The sequence below is a fragment of the Maniola hyperantus genome, chromosome 15 (assembly GCF_902806685.2).
Source record: "Maniola hyperantus chromosome 15, iAphHyp1.2, whole genome shotgun sequence".
Lineage (NCBI taxonomy): Eukaryota > Metazoa > Arthropoda > Insecta > Lepidoptera > Nymphalidae > Maniola > Maniola hyperantus.
Window position 1 is genome coordinate 2,455,109 of NC_048550.1, and position 19,561 is coordinate 2,474,669.

Genomic DNA, 19,561 nt, shown 5'->3' on the forward strand with positions numbered 1-19,561 from the left:
TTCCTACAGGAACTTTGGAAGTAGATGCTGCTGTGTCATCGTTCCAAGAACGGCCTACAGTATGGTTAGCATTAAGCCATGTTTCATCCAAGAACACAACATTTTGCCAATTTTTGATTTCTTTCACTTGCCGTAAAAAAGTATACCTTGCCATCGCTATATCAAATCTTTCCATCAATATTTTGCGTTTGTTACATTTTTTGTATCGAAATCCAATGGTCTTCAAAATCTTCGTTAAAGAACTTTCCCCACCGAAGAATAATCCAGCTTCCTTCAGTGAATGCACCAACTTTTTTCTTGTTGGATACTCCTTCTGTAAATAGTAGCCGTAAACATGTCTTCGGATAGCATCGGCATCAAAGCTATCGATGCCTACGACTGGTTTTGCTCGTTTTCTCTTTTTTGGTGTGTGAAGTTTATTTTCTTCTGTGCCAGTCTCGCCATATTTTTTTTTAGTTATCCGTCTAACAGTTCGTTGTCCAATATTAAGCGCATCAGCTACGCGTTCAACCACTGACGTTATAGGTAAAATTGGCCCTCCATTTTGAGCTTCACGATCGAAATAGTTACGAAGGCGTATTAGGAACTCACGTGTCTGACTATTTAGAACAGTTCTCTGCGTACGTTCGGTCATATCGACGAAATCCACAACAAAGGGCTTGAACAGAGTCCAAATTAACGAGCAAGGGTCAACAGTAATGCAGTATCAATATTTGAAATCCAAAGCCAGGTCAAAACTATATCACAATCGCATTGCACTGACAGTTTATACTTTTCGAAGCAACGTCAATTCGAAACTGCTTTGTTTTGCATTGAGCATTGACGCGAGTTTGCCGGAGGTAGTAGTTGTGCTAGCCAGCGATCCTATGTGACGATCGTATTAGATTCCATTTTTAAAAATTTATTGATATTTTTTTTGCGATTTCAGAGGTTTGTCCACATAGTGAAAATTGTTCATATTCACAAGTACATTCACCCCTTAAATGGTGCAAACTGATTTTTCTACACTTGTATACATTTAAGAAATCAATTTAATAAATAAATTTTGAGTCCTAAACCTAAAACTACATTCGATAAAATTTATGAATCTCTGCACATCACTATCGTCAATAAAGTAATACAATTATTTCCTTCAAAGTCGTTATCAATTAATACGGAACTTCATGAGCGGACAAACGTCAAACCGGCCATCATAGCGTGCCGCTAGTTTAATAAAGATTAATCAACGGAAGCGTATTGTAACGTAAACATAAATTAGATCATTCAATCTTAGCTCTAATTCCATTAGACATAAAGGTTGTTATTCAATAACGTAGCTCGCAGATCTAATTTTATATTTGCTGCCCACCTTAGATTAGGGCTGTCAAACGTTTCTGAATTATTATGTTAGGTCATACGTGTCTTTGACTTTACCGTATGACGTGCTCTCTCCCTTAATATTTATCAATGGGCTAGTTGACACTTTTTTTAAGTAGGTCTTAAATGGTTAATATTTGTCCAATTAGATCAAAAAAATTAACACTATATTTTTTTGCGCCCTAAAAACCGTAAAACTTTAATTTAAAAATATATTTTTCTTAGACAGGTGAAAACACTGTCGGCCATGTTTGGCCGATAGATTATCTGTGCTCTGACGTCATGCATTTGTAAACAACTCCCAAAGTTTAACAAACATGACTTCTATACTAGTTTACATGAAAAATATAGTAATTATCGTTATTGTATCATCCGAGAATGTAAAAACGCATCGATAAAGACTACAGGAAAGTTGTGGATTAGAGTGCCCAGTGAAATAAATATACGTAACACGTGAAGACTTGCTTAATGGGATCCTATATCACTAACGACTTCAACCCAAATTTATTTTTGCAAAGATCACTTTGTTGTAAGTCTTAGGTACTTAATAACTTATTCAATTTATAAAGAGAAAACGATATTTTTTTACGTTTACTATGAGTTTTTAAAAACATATAAAAACTAGCTTATGCTCGTGACTTCGCCCGCGTGGACTTCATAAATTTCAAACCCCCATTTAACCTACTCAGGGGTGGAATTTCAAAAAATCCTTTCCTAGTGGATACCTTCTCTTTACCTACAAAGAACACACCCACCAAATTTCATGTATCTAGGACCAGCTGGTTAAACGTTTAGGCTGTGCGTTGATATATAAGTTAGTCAGGACTTTAAATTTTATATATATGGATACTACGTTAGTCCCCGCGTGACATAGGGATGACATTTCTTTGTTTACATATTTAATGACGTCACATTATGGCTGACAGCGTTTTCTGCGTTTCAAATAAAAATAAAAACTGTATTTTTTAAAATTGGATTTATATATCCATCCTGCGTTTTTAATAATTGTTATTGATATATTTCGTTGTCTTAAGCAAAATACTATAATAAATAATCATTTATTGGACGAAATTAGATATGAGTCAAGTAGCCTATTATCAAACTTACTTTTAAAAAAGTCTTTTATATAACGGCTTGAACATTCCTGCATGTCCGCTTTAACATACCCTTAAACACAGCCTTGATATGGGGTAAAGCGGCAGATATTGGGAAAATTTTTGTTTTACAAAAAAGAGCAATAATACGCGCATTTTATATTTAAAACCACGCAATTCCCTTCGAGAGAAATTTAAGGAAATACTTAGGTATTCTTACAGCAACCTCTCAACATATTTATAGGGGCATGATTTTTGTTACACAAAATATTTTTAGTTACAAAAAAGTTGGTGGTATTCGTAACAAACAAACAAACTAGAAACCACACTTATTAAGCTTGCGAAACCTACGGGATGACAAAATTACATTTTATGTAAGCCGCTCAAAATGACTCCTCACGCGCCATTTTAACTCTATGGGTCAACTGACATGTCAAAAGTACGGTTCGCCTTTAAAATAAAGACTAAGTACTTTTGACATGAAATTTGACAAATAAAATTAAAACTTCTTCTTCTTCTTCTTCTTTCTTCTTTGGGGCTATACAGGTCCTTATTATCCCTGAATCACTGCGACCGTCTCCGATCTATTGTGTTAGCCTCCACTTCACATTTCCTTAAATTAAAACTAGCTTATGATCGCGATTTCGTCCGCGTGCACTACATAAATTTCAAACCCCCATTTACCTAACCCACTCGGTGGAATCTCGAAAAATCCTTTCTTAGTGGGTATTACCCACTCTTTACAAAGAACACACCCTCCAAATTTCATGTGTCCAAGACCAGCGGCTTAGGCTGTGCGTTGATCAGTCAGCGTGTGTCAGTCAGCCAGTCAGGACTTTGAATTTTATAAAGTTAAAATAATAAAAATAAAAGAGGATTGTACGCGTTATAACAAAATTCATTTTAGCTTAATACAGTTCTTGCAATTCACAAAGGCGAGTGGTTCTTGCTTGTGTTTATCGTATCGGTATAAGGTTGGTACACTGAATGTGTGCGTTTGCGAGCGCTTGCTCGCGACTGATTGGTCCGACATGCACGCACGCTTACGCGCCGCGTATCCGACGTAACCACAAGTAAAGTCCACTCGCCTTCGTGAATTGCAAGAACTGTACTAGACTTTATGGCAGTCTGTAGACTAGACTGTCATTCTAAACGCTTCTAAGATAGCTTAGATTTTTATAACTTTGACAACCCTTAATTTCGGTTGAGTGTTCAGTGTGCGGTGCTGGAGTTGCAAGTCAACAAACGACCTAATCTTTCAGATTCCCTTTTACTAGTGAAATGTATATTTTACGACTTATTTGCGTACATTTTTGTTAATAAAATAAGTCCTATATTATAGAATCTAAGTTATACTTATTTTTAGGGTTCCGTACCTCCAAAAGGAAAAACGGAACCCTTATAGAATCACTTTGTTGTCTGTCTGTCTCTCTGTCTGTCTGTCTGTCTGTCAAGAAACCTACAGGGTACTTCCCGTTGACCTAGAATCATGAAATTTGGCAGGTAGGTAGATCTTATAGCTGATATTTGGGGAAAAATCTGAAAACCGTAAAATTTAGGGTTAGATCACACAAAAAAATTAAATTGTGGTCATGAACTAATAATTAGTATTTTCAACTTTCGAAGTGAGTGACTATATCAATTGGGGTATTATATGAAAGGTCTTCACCTCTACATTCTAAAACAGATTTTTATTTATTTTTATGCATCATAGTTTTTGAATTATCGTGCAAAATGTCGAAAAAATACGACTGTAGTACGGAACCCTCATTGCGCGAGCCTGACTCGCACTTGGCCGGTTTTTATTTTATTCTTATGGTCTGTACTTACTCGGTCATCATCATCATCAACCGATAGTCGTCCACAGCTGGACACAGGTCTCTTGTAGGGACTTCCACACGCCACGGTCTTGCGCCGCCTGAATCCAGCTGCTCCCTGCGACTCGTTTGATGTCGTCCGTCCACCTAGTGGGGGTCACCTCTGTAGGTCAATCGTATTATCTGATGCCCGCGGCTTCGCCCGCGGATCAGATCAGGATTGCGGAGTTGGAATCCAAATTTTTTATGGGACAATGTCGCACAGTTTCTCTATCGATTTAAAAAAATGCAAATCGGTTCAGAAATCTTGGAGATTTCGGTGTACATAAGTAGAAAAACACAACTCCTCCTTTTTTGAAAGTCGGTTAAAAATATGTTACTCCTTGCTTAACGACTTGTCTGCGAAAGTCCCGTCGAAATAGGTTCAGCTGTTGCGAAGATTAGCCCGTTCAAATAGACGTATGTTTTTCAAGTTATTGATAACTTGAAAACTAGGTAGGTACTTAAACTAAAGCTATGAGGGTTCAAAAGGTGCCTGGTTTGTGAAAAAGCCTGTAACAAAGTCAGTCTTTTTACTATCATCATTTCCAATATAACTTAAAACTTACCTATTAAAACTATCAAAGTTGTTAAAGGAACTCATTCCTTTTTTGATGTTCAAATAATCCTTTACATTGTAAAAGATTTTTTATTGTATTCCTTGAGCATCCTCGGGTGCACTAGTGAAATATTTAGAAAAAATCTAATGGGATTTTTAAAAATCTTGGATGAAGTCGGGGAAATGAGCTAGTAAACCTCAGCTGTAGAGCCTCAATAGCTCAACCGGTAAAGGAGTGGACTGAAAATCAAAAGGTCGACGGTTCAAACCCCGCAAGTTGTACTAATTGTCGTACCTACTCCTAGCACAAGCCTGACGCTTAGTTGGAGAGGAAAGGGGAATAATAGTCATTTAACATGGCTAATATTCTTTTTAATGAAAAAAAACAGTATAAGCAAAACAGCCAAAAGCGACTTGGAACTTTTAAAACATCTTGTATAGAGAGATGTCTACATAGGTACTAAGATTTATTTTATTATATGAAAGCGTATAAAATAAAAGCATTGTGCTGTTTTCAGTTTCAAGTGCTTTCAGGATTGTGAGAAATAAGGGCCAATGTGCACGCTTTCTTTTAGAATCGGCAATCGGCGGTTTAATATAGACAGATAAATATCTATTGTTAAAATAACTGATGCCTGCGACTTCATCCGCGTGAATATAAAATTTTAAAAATCCCTTTTTTTGGGTTTTTCAGGGATAAAAAGTAATCTAAGTCTCCGGGATGCAAACTGTCCCAGTATTAAGTGGATGATGCCCACAACTTCGTCCATGTGAATTTAGATTTTTTTATAATTTTCTGGGATCAACTTTTTTTTTTTTTAGTCCAGGTATGTCCATCGCCGCGTCACAAGCTATCTCTTTACTAAATTTCGCCAAAATCGGTCCGATTTTCCTTTACTTATGCTAAAGACTTTGTTACTTGCTAAATTTCATGATCCTAAGTCGACAGGAAGTAACGAATTAACAGACACAGAGAAAAAACCAAGTGATCTGTGTGGGTTCCTTTTTAGGGTTCCGTAGCCGAATGCCAAAAAACGGAACCCTTACAGATTCGTCATGCCTGTCTGTCTGTCCGTCCGTATGTCACAGCCACTTTTTCCTGTACTGTTGAAATTTGGTAAGTAGATGTATTGTGTGAACCGTATTAAGATTTTTACACAAAAATAGTAAAAAAACAATAAATTTTGGGGTTCCCCATACTTAGAACTAAAACTCAATTTTTTTTCCATCAATCTCATATGTATCTATGGATAGGTTCAATTATTAAGGTTTCTAATAATTTTTTTTCTAAACTGAATAGTTTGCGCGAGAGATACTTCCAAAGTGGTAAAATGTGTGTCCCCCCCCTGTAACTTCTAAAATAAGAGAATGATAAAACTAAAAAAAATATATGATGTACATTACCACGCAAACTTCCACTGAAAATTGGTTTGAACGAGATCTAGTAAGTAGTTTTATCGTGCAAAATGTCGATAAAATACGATTGTACTACGGAACCCTCAGTGCGCGAGTCTGATTCGCACTTGACCGGTTTTTCCTTTTGAGGTACGGAACCCTCGAAATCATTGAAATAAACATGAGCCCTCACGGGGCTTTCAACGGCGATAAACAAAGGCTTTTGAAAAGTCGTTTATATGACTTCATTTACTTATTTATTGTTATTCGAGCGAGCCCCAAACTTTATAAGTAGAAACGAAAAATATAATAATTTCTGATAAAGATTCCATAAAAAAGCTAAAAAGTTTTACGTTGAAAGTCGAAACCCACGGGAGTCTTACAAATATTTTATTTTGCCAAATGTTTTTCTTTATTATTGTAAGTACCTACTCGAATATCTGATGCTATAAGTCACGCAAATTGCTAATGCGCATGGCCGTCATTTTAGTGACGTCAGCACTAGACTGAAGTATCGAGCTGACGGTATATTTTTATTTCAGCTGACGTCAGTTCGATGTTAATGAGACGTGGTTCCAGCGCAATAGCAATTTGCGGGACTTATATTGTAGAACCTCCCTGACGTAATGGTGAGTGGTGTAGTCTAGTAAGGCCTTATCCCCTTCCCTGGTTCGATTTCTGGCAGGGGCAATTTCGGAAATAACTTACCTGGTCTAATCTGGTGGGAGGCTTCGGCCGTGGTTAGTCACCACCCCACCGGCATAGCCAGGTCTGGTTGGTTATAATCTCTTAAATATATAAAAGGAAAAGGTGACTGACTGACTGACAGATCTATCAACGCACAGCTCAAACTACTGGATGGACCGGGCTGAAATTTGGCGTGCTATTATGATGTAGGCATTCGATAAGAAAGGATTTTTGAAAATTCAACCCCTAAGGGGGGGAAATAGGGGTTTGAAATTTGTGTAATCCACGCGGACGAAGTCGCGAGCATAGTCTAGTCTAAATATATTATATAAGCAAAAGGTGACTGACTGACTGACTGGCTGATCTATCAACGCACAGCTTAAACTACTGGACGGAGCGAGCTGAAAGGCATGCAGATAGCTATTATGACGTAGGAATCCGCTAAGAAAGGATTTTTGAAAATTCAACCCCTAAAGGGATGAAATAGGGGTTTGAAATTTGTGTAGTCCACGCGGACGAAGTCGCGAGCATAAGTTAGGTATTTATTATATAATAAAACTAGATGATGCCTACGATTACGTCCGCGTGGTTTAGGTTTTTAAAAAGTAGCTTAGGTATGTGTTAATTCAGGGTAGTGTTGAATTCTGCCAATCCGCACTTAGCCAGCGTGATGGACTATGGCCAAACCGTTCTCATTCTAAGAGAAGAGCTGTTCTCAGTAGTGGCACCGGCGATTGGTTTAAATAATTATGGTATTAATATGTGTTAACCTAGTAAGTAATAGTACATTATAATAATAATTAGTGTAAGTGGCACTGCCGTTCAAATTAGATCCTAATCAGTACCCTTATTATCAGTACCGTTATACAGTTGGTTTGTCCTTCAATCACGTCGCAACGGTGCAACGGACTGACGTGATTTTTTGCATAGGTATAGGTAGATAAAGACCTGGACAGTGACACAGGCTACTTTTTATCCCAGAAAATCAAGAGAGCTAAGCTGCGCTGCGCGTCACTGCACGTCGCGGCAGAGCGTCAAAATATTATTTCTATCACTTTGTATGGCGCATATCGCACTAGAGCGGCGCTGCACAGCGCTTCACCGCGCGTTCGCTTCGCGGCTGGGAGAATATTGTGAAGCGCAGCGAAGCGACGCGCGGTGCAGCGACGCCAGTGCGACATACCCAGCGGCGCGGCGCGTCGCGTCGCTTCAGAATGCGTACGGCGCGGCGAAGATACACGCGCATCGAGTTAAGTGTTTAATGTATAGGCGTGATAGACCTCAAAATAAATAACGTAGTTTTAATTTTTGGCACATGACGGGCTCTTAAAAGTTTATCCTCAAAATTCCCAACCCCTAGGATGTCGGCTTCCACCCTTTCCCTCTTCTATGTCGCTCATCTTGCGACGTTGTTGTTCGTACGCGATCGGGCATAGAAGTGACGCGCAAGTGATGCGAGCTGCCGCGTACTACAGTTGTAGTGCGGTAGGTACCTTGAGCGGCCTGAAGTGACGCTTTCTGCAGTCGGACTGAAGCGAAGCTCAGGTGCGTACAGATCTTTATAAAAAACCTAATTCCACGCGGGCATCAGCTAGTAATATTATAAATGTGAAAGTGTGGATGTTTGAATGTTTGTATGTTTCGATGTTTTTTACTCAATCACGCAAAAACTACTGGACGGATTTGGTTGAAATTTGGAATGGAGATAGATTAGGTATACCTACCCTTTTGAAAAACGTAAATCAACGCGAATGAAATCGCGGGCATCAGCTAGTTTAAAATAAATAAATAAATAAATAATGTCGTTTAAATGTTTCTGGCAGAGAAAAGACCCTTGTCAACGAAGTAGGTACCTATTGAATAATCTACCCATAAAAATAATCTAGGTAAATATTTAATGTACTTACATATTATGTTACATAAGTATTTATGTTGTTTTTGTAAATAGAAGATTTCCAGGCTCGCTTTCCAGCGCTCTCCATAGGTACCTACTTAAACGTATAGGTTACTCATTTGAATAGTAACCAATCAAACTCAGTGAAATTGTGTTGATGTTGTGTTGCTTGTCGCGTATTATACGAGTACGTATTGCCATGCGTGATGCATGTATTTTTGACTACTTTTCTACTATTTTTAGTGTTCCTATCGATACATCTAGATCTATTTCATTTGCAGAGGTACGCTGGAGCGGGTATTCGTCGCAACGGATCGGTGGCTGGGCGACGAGCAATCGCCCGTGCCAGATCGACTGAAAATGTCATTATAGTGAGTACTTGATCTTATTTATGAGTCCCCTTACGCCCACTCGAGTCAATAAATACACACAGCCTGAAGAAATCAGTCATGCCACTCTAGAGAAAATACAAGGTGTAACCAGAACGCTGGCAAAAACGAAGGCAGGTGAAAGTACTGATACGATACCACAAAAAAACGCGAAAAAATATTTTTAAACTAATCGGGCTAATATCGACTAAATACCGTGAGTGAGTAAAGCCGGTATGTCATACATGTATAATATTTTAAAAAGTCCTATATTTTGTTAAAGTTCACGATTTATTGCAAACTAGCTTATGCCCGCGACTTCGTTCGCGTGGACTACACAAATTTCAAACCCCTTTTTCACCCCCTTAGGGGTTGAATTTTCAAAAATCCTTTCTTAGCGGATGCCTACGTTATAATAGCTACCTGCATGCCAAATTTCAGCCCGATCCGTCCAGTAGTTTGAGCTGTGCGTTGATAGATCAGTCAGTCAGTCAGTCAGTCAGTCAGTCAGTCACCTTTTCCTTTTATATATTTAGATGTAGAACGTTGCATAAGTAGGCCGCTCGGGGTCAATGCCGCGCCGTAGGTGGGGCGTTGACCCATGTTTTGCTCGCTATACATTGCGGATTTGAAAAATACTAAATCACTAAAAATACAAAATGAGGCAAATGGTCATTGTTTTCGGATTGTGTTTAGGTAGTATAACAATAACGCTAAGTTTTTGTTAGCGTTATGGTTACATCCTGTATGAATGTCAGTAGCTTTGATGAATAATTTACAAATTACGTGCACGGTCGAAAAATCCCCTCAGCTACAGTTGGGAGTAGGTACCTATATGTTTCATCATCATCATGATCAACCCATCGCCGGCTCACTACAGAGCACAGGTCTCCTCTCAGAGGGAGAAGGGTTTTGGCCATAGTCTACCACGCTGGCCAAGTGCGGATTGGCAGACTTCACACACCTTTGAGAACATTATGAAAAACTCTCAGGCATGCAGGTTTCCACACGATGCTTTCCTTCACCGCTAAAGCAAGTGATATTTTAATTACTAAAAAACGCACATAACTCCAAAAAGTTAGAGGTGCGTGCCCGGGATAGAACCCCCGACCTCCGATTGGAAGGCGGACGTCCTAACCACTAGGCTACCCCTATATGTTTACTTTAACATAATATCTAACCGGCCAAGTGCGAGTCAGACTCGCGCGTCATAGTCGAGTCGCAGCGAGCCGCTGGATTCAGGCGGCGCAAGACCGTGGCGTGTGGAAGTCCCTACAAGAGACCTATGTCCAGCAGTGGACGTCTATCGGTTGATGATGATGATGATTTGGCCGTAAGAAATTACGTTTTTATTTTTCTGGACCACAGTGATTACGTTTAATGGACTATTTTTATGAAAGAGGCTTTACGACCCATTTTAACGCCCACACACGAGTGTTTTATCTAGCTTTGTCTAGGAAACCGTTGCAGCCTAAATAAATCAGTAATGTCACAAAATATATTTTAGGTAAAAGTCCCGCAAATTGCTGTTGCGCTGGAACCATGTCTCTTTAACATCGCCGTGACGTCAGTCGAAATAAAAATATACCGTCGGCAAAAGTTTTTTTTAGAATAATTATAATAATTTGTAAACCTAACAGTTAGTAAAATTTATCATTAAGTACAATTCATTACTTATTTTTGATATGTAAATTAGTTTATTATTATTTCCCTTTTAAAATTCTAATCTCTATAATATTATAAATGTGAAAGTATGGATGTTTGGATGTTTGTTACTCAATCACGCAAAAACGGTGGAACGGATTTGGAAGAAATTTGGAATGGAGATAGATTATACCCTGGATTAACACATAGGCTACCGCTAGGTTCCCGCGGGATTATGAAAGATGTTGTCAACGCTTCTTATTAAGTTGACAGTGCGTTCGCGGCCTATCGGAACTATCATGTAGATTATGCCTAAAATTAGTCTATGGTCAGGAATTGTACCTATATTAGAACTGTCAAAATAAACCGTTACATACACACACTCTCCGCTGAAGTACGTTGTTTCATTGTTCCTTCTCCGAACCTAAAAATTAGAAGATCTGCCTATCGGGTCTTCGGTGTTAGTTCAAATAACTACCATAGTGGCGACCGTAAACTGGACACCTGAGAAGGAAGAAGCCAAGCCATCCAGCGAGAGAATCATCGTCGTTGACGCCAGCCGGGACGCCAATCGTTTCGCAGCATCAGGTTCAACGCAAATCATCGTCGTTGACGCCAGCCGGGACGCCAATCGTTTCGCAGCATCAGGTTCAACGCAAATCACCATCGTTGACGCCAGCCGGGACGCCAATCGTTTCGCAGCATCAGGTTCAACGCAAATCACCATCGTTGACGCCAGCCGGGACGCCAATCGTTTCGCAGCATCAGGTTCAACGCAAATCACCATCGTTGACGCCAGCCGGGACGCCAATCGTTTCGCAGCATCAGGTTCAACGCAAATCATCGTCGTTGACGCCAGCCGGGACGCCAATCGTTTCGCAGCATCAGGTTCAACGCAAATCACCATCGTTGACGCCAGCCGGGACGCCAATCGTTTCGCAGCATCAGGTTCAACGCAAATCATCGTCGTTGACGCCAGCCGGGACGCCAATCGTTTCGCAGCATCAGGTTCAACGCAAATCACCATCGTTGTAGCCAGCCGGGACGCCAATCGGACCGCAGCATCAGGCACAACGCAAGCAACCATCGTTGACGCCAGCCGGGACGCCAATCGTACCGCAGCATCAGGCTCAACGCAAGAAGACGTCTGAAGCCATCGCCGGGACGCTGATCGGACCCGCAGCATTTGGGCTCAGACAGAGGGAGCACTTTCTACGCCGGCAACAACGAGGCCGGACCAATATTTCAGATAAGTGTCCTATCCCACATAAAACACAACACATTCATCCAAACATCCATAATTCCATTTCACAGCCACCTAATTCATACATCCATTGCTCCATAATCATCCGTACTTCACGCACTATCCAAAAGGCCATACCACTTTGCACAATCAATCACAAAATTCAAAATTTGCACGTTATTCGTCACTTCATCCGTTACGCATTAGCCGTACCTACCTACTCATTACTTCATATTATCATAATTCATACGATTTTTAACTGGCGCGTGCACTTATTGGAGCTGCGCGGACGACTGGAAACCGGTTCATGTTCATCGGTTGGACGACAACTTCAAGCGACGTGCATAGGTAACGTACCTAGTCATAGATAGATATACGTTTTACTTATTATTTTGCAGCGATCTAGCAGCCACCGATAACAAACCAGTTTTTGTTCACCTACAGCTGTTATAATAACGCTTCAATATGTCTCTGAAAGAATTAATTATTAAACGCAGCAGCGTGAAAGGGCGCGTTACTAAATTTAAAAACTATATTTCTAAGATTAATAAGCTTTCAGCGTTAGATTCATTGCAATTAGGCGAATTAAAACTTAAATTAGGTAAAATAGAGTGCTTAGCTACTGAGTTTAGTGACGTGCAAAGTCAGATTGAATCGTTAAGCGGGGACACGTTAGATGCCGAACTAGATATTCGCGAGGAGATCGAAAATGAATTAGACAGCGTGACTTCGTTGGCTCAGGACATTCTGTCGCGTAATTCGAAGGTTCCGTGCTTTGAAGACGCGCCCAGTAGTTCTTCGGGGCAAGAACTAGGCGTCTCACAAGGCATTGGGTTCAAATTACCTCTAATTCAAATCTCGAAATTTGATGGAACAGTTTTTAAATGGTTAGAATTTCGAGATACTTTCCGGTCTCTCATTCATGATAACGAGCACATACTGCCCATCTATAAGTTTCATTATTTAAACTCGTATTTAGAGGGAGATGCCGCGCGTGTTATATCCAATCTCGAAGTTTGTGCATTGAACTACAAGAAGGCTTGGAGTTTATTATGTGAACGTTATGACAACAAGAGGCAGCTAATTAGCAATCACCTCAACGCTTTATTCAATATCGAAACACTGTCCCGCGAATCGGAACAGTCATTGCGTTCATTAGTAGATAATGTAAATAAAAATTTACGTGCGTTAGCGAGTCTTGGCCAGCCCGTTGATAAGTGGGATAGTTTAATAATACATATAGTTAGTTCTAAATTAGACAGCCACACTAGTATGAAATGGGAGGAGCATCGAAACTCGTTAAGCGATATGCCGACTTTAGATCAATTTCATAAGTTTTTAAAGGAGCGTGCAGATGTTTTGGAATCATTTAATCAAAATAAAACTCAAAATAATCGTTTTTCGCCTATTGCCGCGCCAATCGCGAGCAATAGTAATAAAAATACAAGACATAATCTTTCGTATGCTCAATGCTGTTCAATCAGGGTACAAAAATACTGAAGAGCCCGCTGTGGCCACAGTTCAAAATTCAGTCGATGAACTTAGTGTGAACCTAGCTAGGCAGGCAACTTCTCACGTCATGTTATCCACCGTGATGTTAGAAGTTCTGAACCCTCTAAACTCCAAGACTGAAGTCATTCGCGCGCTTCTAGACTGTGGAAGCCAGTCTAGCTTTCTGACGAAGCGCGTTAAAGAAAAATTAAATTTAGAGGCGATACCCACTAATCTCACCGTCGTAGGTATAGGTAATAATTCAAATAATCACGTTACCGAGAGGTGTTTGGTTAGGTTTAACTCATTGCAAGGCGACTATCATGCAAGTTTGTCTTGTTTTATTATGCCAGAATTAACGGCGAATATTCCAAAAATAAATATAGATTACAAGCTATTTAGTCTCCCCGAGAACATTCAACTCGCGGACCCTAATTTTTGCAGCCCTGCGCCTGTAGATGCGCTTTTAGGGGCCGACCTATTCTGGGATGTAATAGGTAACACCGTCAAATCATTAGGTGACGGAAAACCATATCTGTGTAACTCACGATTTGGGTGGGTTATTTCCGGTCCTATTTCATTAAATTGTGACCCTAAGCAAACTTATTGCAATTTTTCATCAAGCGAGTCGTTCGATGATCGCTTAGATAATCAAATAGCCAAATTTTGGGACCCCCAAAAAATATTATTAAGTAATAGCGAGAAGGGTTGTGAGCAGAATTTTAAGACTCACACTACTCGCCTAAAATCAGGTCGATTTCGTGTTAAATTTACTTCTCAAAGATCCACCCGCGACCTTGAGAAATGCATTAATTTAAAATCGATCGACGCGTTAGGTAGGTCGAGCGTTCATTTATCGTACTCGAAGTCGTGGGTAGCTCCGGCCGGGAGGCCTATGACGATTCCACAACTAGCGTTATCCGCGGCGCAGCTCGCCGCTAGTGGTCACGTACCTACTAATCTGAAACCGGCAGAATGTTTATCTGATAACGGCCGAAACCTAGCTACTGCTAAAGGAATAATTAAATTTTTAAATTCCAATCCCGTCATTTTTGACTTTGCAGTAGACGAACAAATAAAATTTTCTTTTATGTCTTTATATTCAAGAGAAATTGGAGAGGTTGGGATCAATTCCGCCAAAAACATTCTCATTAAAAGATATTTGGCTCATAATAATTTGGCTTTCGAGAAATTAAATAGTCTTTTTTCGCAAGTGGAGGCTATACTGAATAGTCGCCCCTTATATCCCATGACTTCCTCTCCTAACTATCTTTTCCCTCGTTCCCCAGGACACTTCCGAATTGGATGGCCTCTAGCTGCGCTGCCGTCAACGAATGTCGAAGACTTCAGTTTCAGCAGCCTCGACTGCTACTCGGGGCTCGAGAAGATACGCCAGCAGTTCTGGCGTGGCTGGCAAAGAATCAGCGAACTTCTACAGCACACTACGTGGCCCACGAAACGAAAAGGGCTGAGCGTGGAAGATCTCATGCCGCTTGCACCTTGCTTCTCCAGACGAATTTGTTTTCTCTTAAACGACGTTTAAGAGGGGGGGAATTTATGTCAACGCTTCTTATTAAGTTGACAGTGCGTTCGCGGCCTATCGGAACTATCATGTAGATTATGCCTAAAATTAGTCTATGGTCAGGAATTGTACCTATATTAGAACTGTCAAAATAAACCGTTACATACACACACTCTCCGCTGAAGTACGTTGTTTCATTGTTCCTTCTCCGAACCTAAAAATTAGAAGATCTGCCTATCGGGTCTTCGGTGTTAGTTCAAATAACTAACAGATGTAAATCCACGCGGACGAAGTCGCGGGCATCAGCCAGTACTTTATATTAAGTAGTAAATATTTGTGTACCTTTGTATTTAATAAGTATGCTCTGAGACCTTGGTTTTATTTTGAAGTCCTACACTTAAGTTACATATAACATTTCCATTAAAATTTGCTTCGAAATAAACACGTCTTGACTGGTGTCAGCGGCATTTTTAAGCGATTGAGTGATATCCTGAAGTAATATTTTGAATCCTCCTTCTCTTTTGCAAAATAATTGTCTACCGTAACAATAATCTCACGGGCACGACTATTAATTATTTTTCTACTCATATACAAAGGAAACAACAAGGAAACAAACAAAACAAGAAACACACAACAAAAACAAATTAACAAAACTTAACAATAATAACAAACAAAAACAAAATAAAATGTGTGAATTTGCAAATATTCAAAACACGATACGCGTAGGTACTCTACCGACAGTTTTGTCAACGGTACTGGTTGCTCGGCAATTCAGTCTAGTGCTGACGTCACTAAAATGACGGCCACGCGCATTAGCAATTTGCGGGACTTATAGGTATGATATGTAGCTAACTTTTATAGGAAAACTTTTTATTTCTGGAATTTAGTGCCTTTTGAGCATCCACCCGTAAATTTATCGGACTGGGAAAAATTTCACTTATCGAAAATCTCTTAACCTTCTCATACCCAAAAAAGAATTTATAACACATATTAATATTCCCGCGTTGGTCTGTGGGATCAACATTTCTAGTGCCCATTTTATTTGTTTTATCAAAAACTTTCAAAAAATGTTAAGTAGGCAATTGAAAATAAAGAGTAGATACCTATATTAAATAGAAATAATCCAAAGTCATAATACTTAATATTTAATTTTATTTGTGACTAGCTTATGCCCACGACTTCGACCGCGTGGACTACACAAATTTCAAACCCCTATTTCACCCCCTTGGGGGTTGAATTTTCAAAAATCCTTTCTTAGCGGATGCCTACGTCATAATAGCTATCTGCATGCCAAATTTCAGCTCAATCCGTCCAGTAGTTTCAGCTGTGCGTTGATAGATCAGTCAGTCAGTCAGTCAGTCAGTCAGTCAGTCAGTCAGTCAGTCAGTCAGTCACCTTTTCTTTTTATATATACAGAAGACTAAATAACCTTTTGTTTGAGCCTCCGAAAAAATGGTCAAACAGACAAAAAATATTTTTACGAAACGAAATATAAAAAATATTTTTGGTTGGTCTGACAGACCAACGCGCGGGTATAGGTTAATGGCCAGTTCTTATCGGATTCTTTTTTAATTGAAAAATTCCGATTGAAATAAGTTTTCGGATTTCTGTATCGAGAGTGTTGACGTTTCATTTTACTGCAAGATCACGGTATCGGTATGATTACAGTAAAATGATAGTTTTTTGTCTTAAGCATTGTTTATACGAAGCCCAACTGTTGATGCCACTAGGGTTTAACTAAATTTATTAAGTATTTTAGGCTTTTATTAGACATTCTTAATGACCTTTTATTTTATTTATTTTTGACATTTTATAGCAAATGTCAAAAAAAAAGGAAAAAAAAATTACATATTCAAAATTATCTAAGTATAGCTTATGTACTAAACTAAATGTATGCACCTTTTATTGAATAGTTATTTATATTAAGTATATATTATATTACACCAAAAATAGATGGATGCATGCTGTGTTCACAACAAATAAATAAATCTAAATACAAATGGTTGTTGAGGGTAAAGTTAAGGCTCTTAGGATCTTATTACTGTAACTTCATAACTTTTCAAGTTAACGTTAACATTGTGGGCTAGAGCTTACGTTACGAGCAATTTGTCGCAACGCGGTTGAATTCGTTGCCAAGTAGAAACGAATTTATGCCTTCCCCTTACGGTTAATTAACCAATGAATGTTAGTTAAGTATTTAGTTCCGTTTTCCATTAACTGTAATTTGCCTTTTATTTTATGAATTGCCGTTGCTCGTGGCTTCGTCCACGCGGAATAATTGTTTTGTTTCTTAGTAGTCTTGCAAAGTTCTCAATATTCCATCCATATCCATAGTTGATATATAAATGCAAAGTGTCTATCTGTCTGCTAGCTTTTCACCAATTAGCCGCATAGCCGCCAATCAGCAACAAGCCGTTTAACCAATTTTGAGGAAATTTGGTACAGAGCTTGTATCCCAGGAACGGACATAGGTTACTTTGGTCCCGGAAAATCAAAGAGTTCACACGGGATTTTCAAATAAATCTAAATCTGCCTGGACGAAGTCGCGGGCATTATCTATTTGGTATAGAGGTAGCTTGCATCCCAGGGACGAGTATAAGTTTTACCCCTGAAAAACAAAGAGTTCACAAGGGATTTCTAAAAAACTTAAATCTAGTCTAGTAGAGTCTAGTAAATTGCAAATCAGCCAAGACAAGCCAAACCAAAGGACGGGGCACTACCTCCCTTTTCTGGAAGCATTTCTTTGTTCGAACCGTCATAGTTTAAAAAAAAATAGAAATAGCGAGAAAACGAGCAGACGGGTCACCTGATGTTAACTGATTACCGCCGCCCATGAACATTTGCAGCACCAGAGGAACCGCCGATGCGTTGCCGGCCTTTTAGGAATTTGTTGGTCCGCGCCCCTTGAATAACCCCATGTTGTAATCTAGTGGGAACACTGCCGATGGGAGTTGATTCCACAGTTTGTGCATGTGCGTGGAAAAAAGGATCTGGCACAACGGGTGGTCGAAGTGCTCCAGAAACCCAGCTGGTGAACCCAGAAACCCAGCTTCGGTCCGGATCATGTTAAAAAGCTGAAATTTTCAGAATAAGATATCTTCGGCAAACTTATCAAACATGTTAAGTGTCAATTATATAGCTTTTATGGTTTTATTGTTTTCTTCCCAAAACAAAATAGTGTAAACGTGAGTTATGAAAATTACCTTTCAAATTACATGCAGCGATTTTCGGGAGGAAGTGTTGCATACATTGTAAGTTATTGGAATTGCCCCGTATTCCCCCTTTGTTTTTAAGGTTAAACCTTCAATCAGGATTAACCATTAATATGAATGCCCCTAAACTTATTTCAAACAATCACATTCCGAACCTAAATCAACAGTGATCGTGTAAATGAGTCAAATTCAAACAGTTTGTTCGAAGTTTGGGACCATGTCATCTCTAGTAAATTTTTTCTTCAAGAGCAGTAAATTTTAATAAAATGTGATATTAGCCATGCTAATGTTCCCCTTTCCCCTCCAACTAAGCGTAAAGCTTGTGCTAGGAGTAGGTACAATCAATAGTGCAACGGGTGGGGTTTGAACCGCCGACTTTTCGGAATTCATGTCCGCTCCTCAACCGTTGAGGTATTGAGGCTGTATTTGACGCTAGCTTCCCTAACCTTATCCTTTGCACGCTTCTGATTGTATTATGTTGTATTACAGAATAAAAGCTAAAGATTCACTAAAGAGGATATCCATCTACCAACAGATTAATGCCATATTACTGAATTACATGATGAAGAATGTTAAATCTACGAAATCACCGTTATGGAGGTATATTCAGACATTTTTTTAAAATAGTTGATTTAAATATCTTTTTATCAGATGCCATAGAGCCTAACAGGATGGTGTATGTTTAGAGCGTACTTTGACTTTTGCCCATACTTAAAATGTTAAAATGAGACAGATTTATGCCAGCTTTATGACCCTGTCTCGTTTTAACAATATATTAAGTCTGAGCCAAATCAAAGTAGGCTCTATAGATACACCTGTAAAACGCGAAATGTCAACGATATCTCATTTACTAAAATCTAAAAAAAAATTAAAAAAATAGTTTGGTAATTTGGTAAGTTGTAATTACCATCTTATAATCAAAACAGACAATAGCTACAACAACGACTAGAGAATAGAATAGAAAACATTTTTTCTCGTCATCCTGTCTTTGTAGGCTTAGACGAACGCGCGAAAAACACACACTTTCCTAATTTTTCAATACCTTCAAAAATTTAATATTGGAGCTGATTCATACGCGTGTTTTTCCGCTTGCGGATATTTACGCTAGATATTTTCAAGACCGTAATTTCCATTACTTTGGCTTTATTTTATTATTGTCTTGCTGTAAATCATCATTGAAGGAAATAAGGGGGCTAAAATGAAAATTAGCCTTTTTATTGGCAATGTCTTTCGACAGCTA

At 39.1% G+C, this 19,561-nt stretch overlaps 1 protein-coding gene across 3 annotated transcripts in view; it reads left to right on the top strand.

Moving 5' to 3' along the window:
- Positions 1–19,561, top strand: part of LOC117989247 (atrial natriuretic peptide receptor 2-like) — a 37,724-nt gene that overhangs the window by 8,776 nt on the left and 9,387 nt on the right. The window contains exons 2-4 of one of the 3 annotated variants that reach the window (XM_069503563.1): positions 9,123–9,212; positions 18,331–18,360; positions 18,811–18,921. In XM_069503563.1, the coding sequence (XP_069359664.1) occupies positions 9,123–9,212; positions 18,331–18,360; positions 18,811–18,921 (231 nt within the window). Of the gene's footprint in view, positions 1–9,122; positions 9,217–18,330; positions 18,361–18,810; positions 18,922–19,561 lie in introns of all 3 variants that reach the window. The other 2 variants (XM_069503564.1, XM_069503565.1) reach the window with 2 other exon arrangements.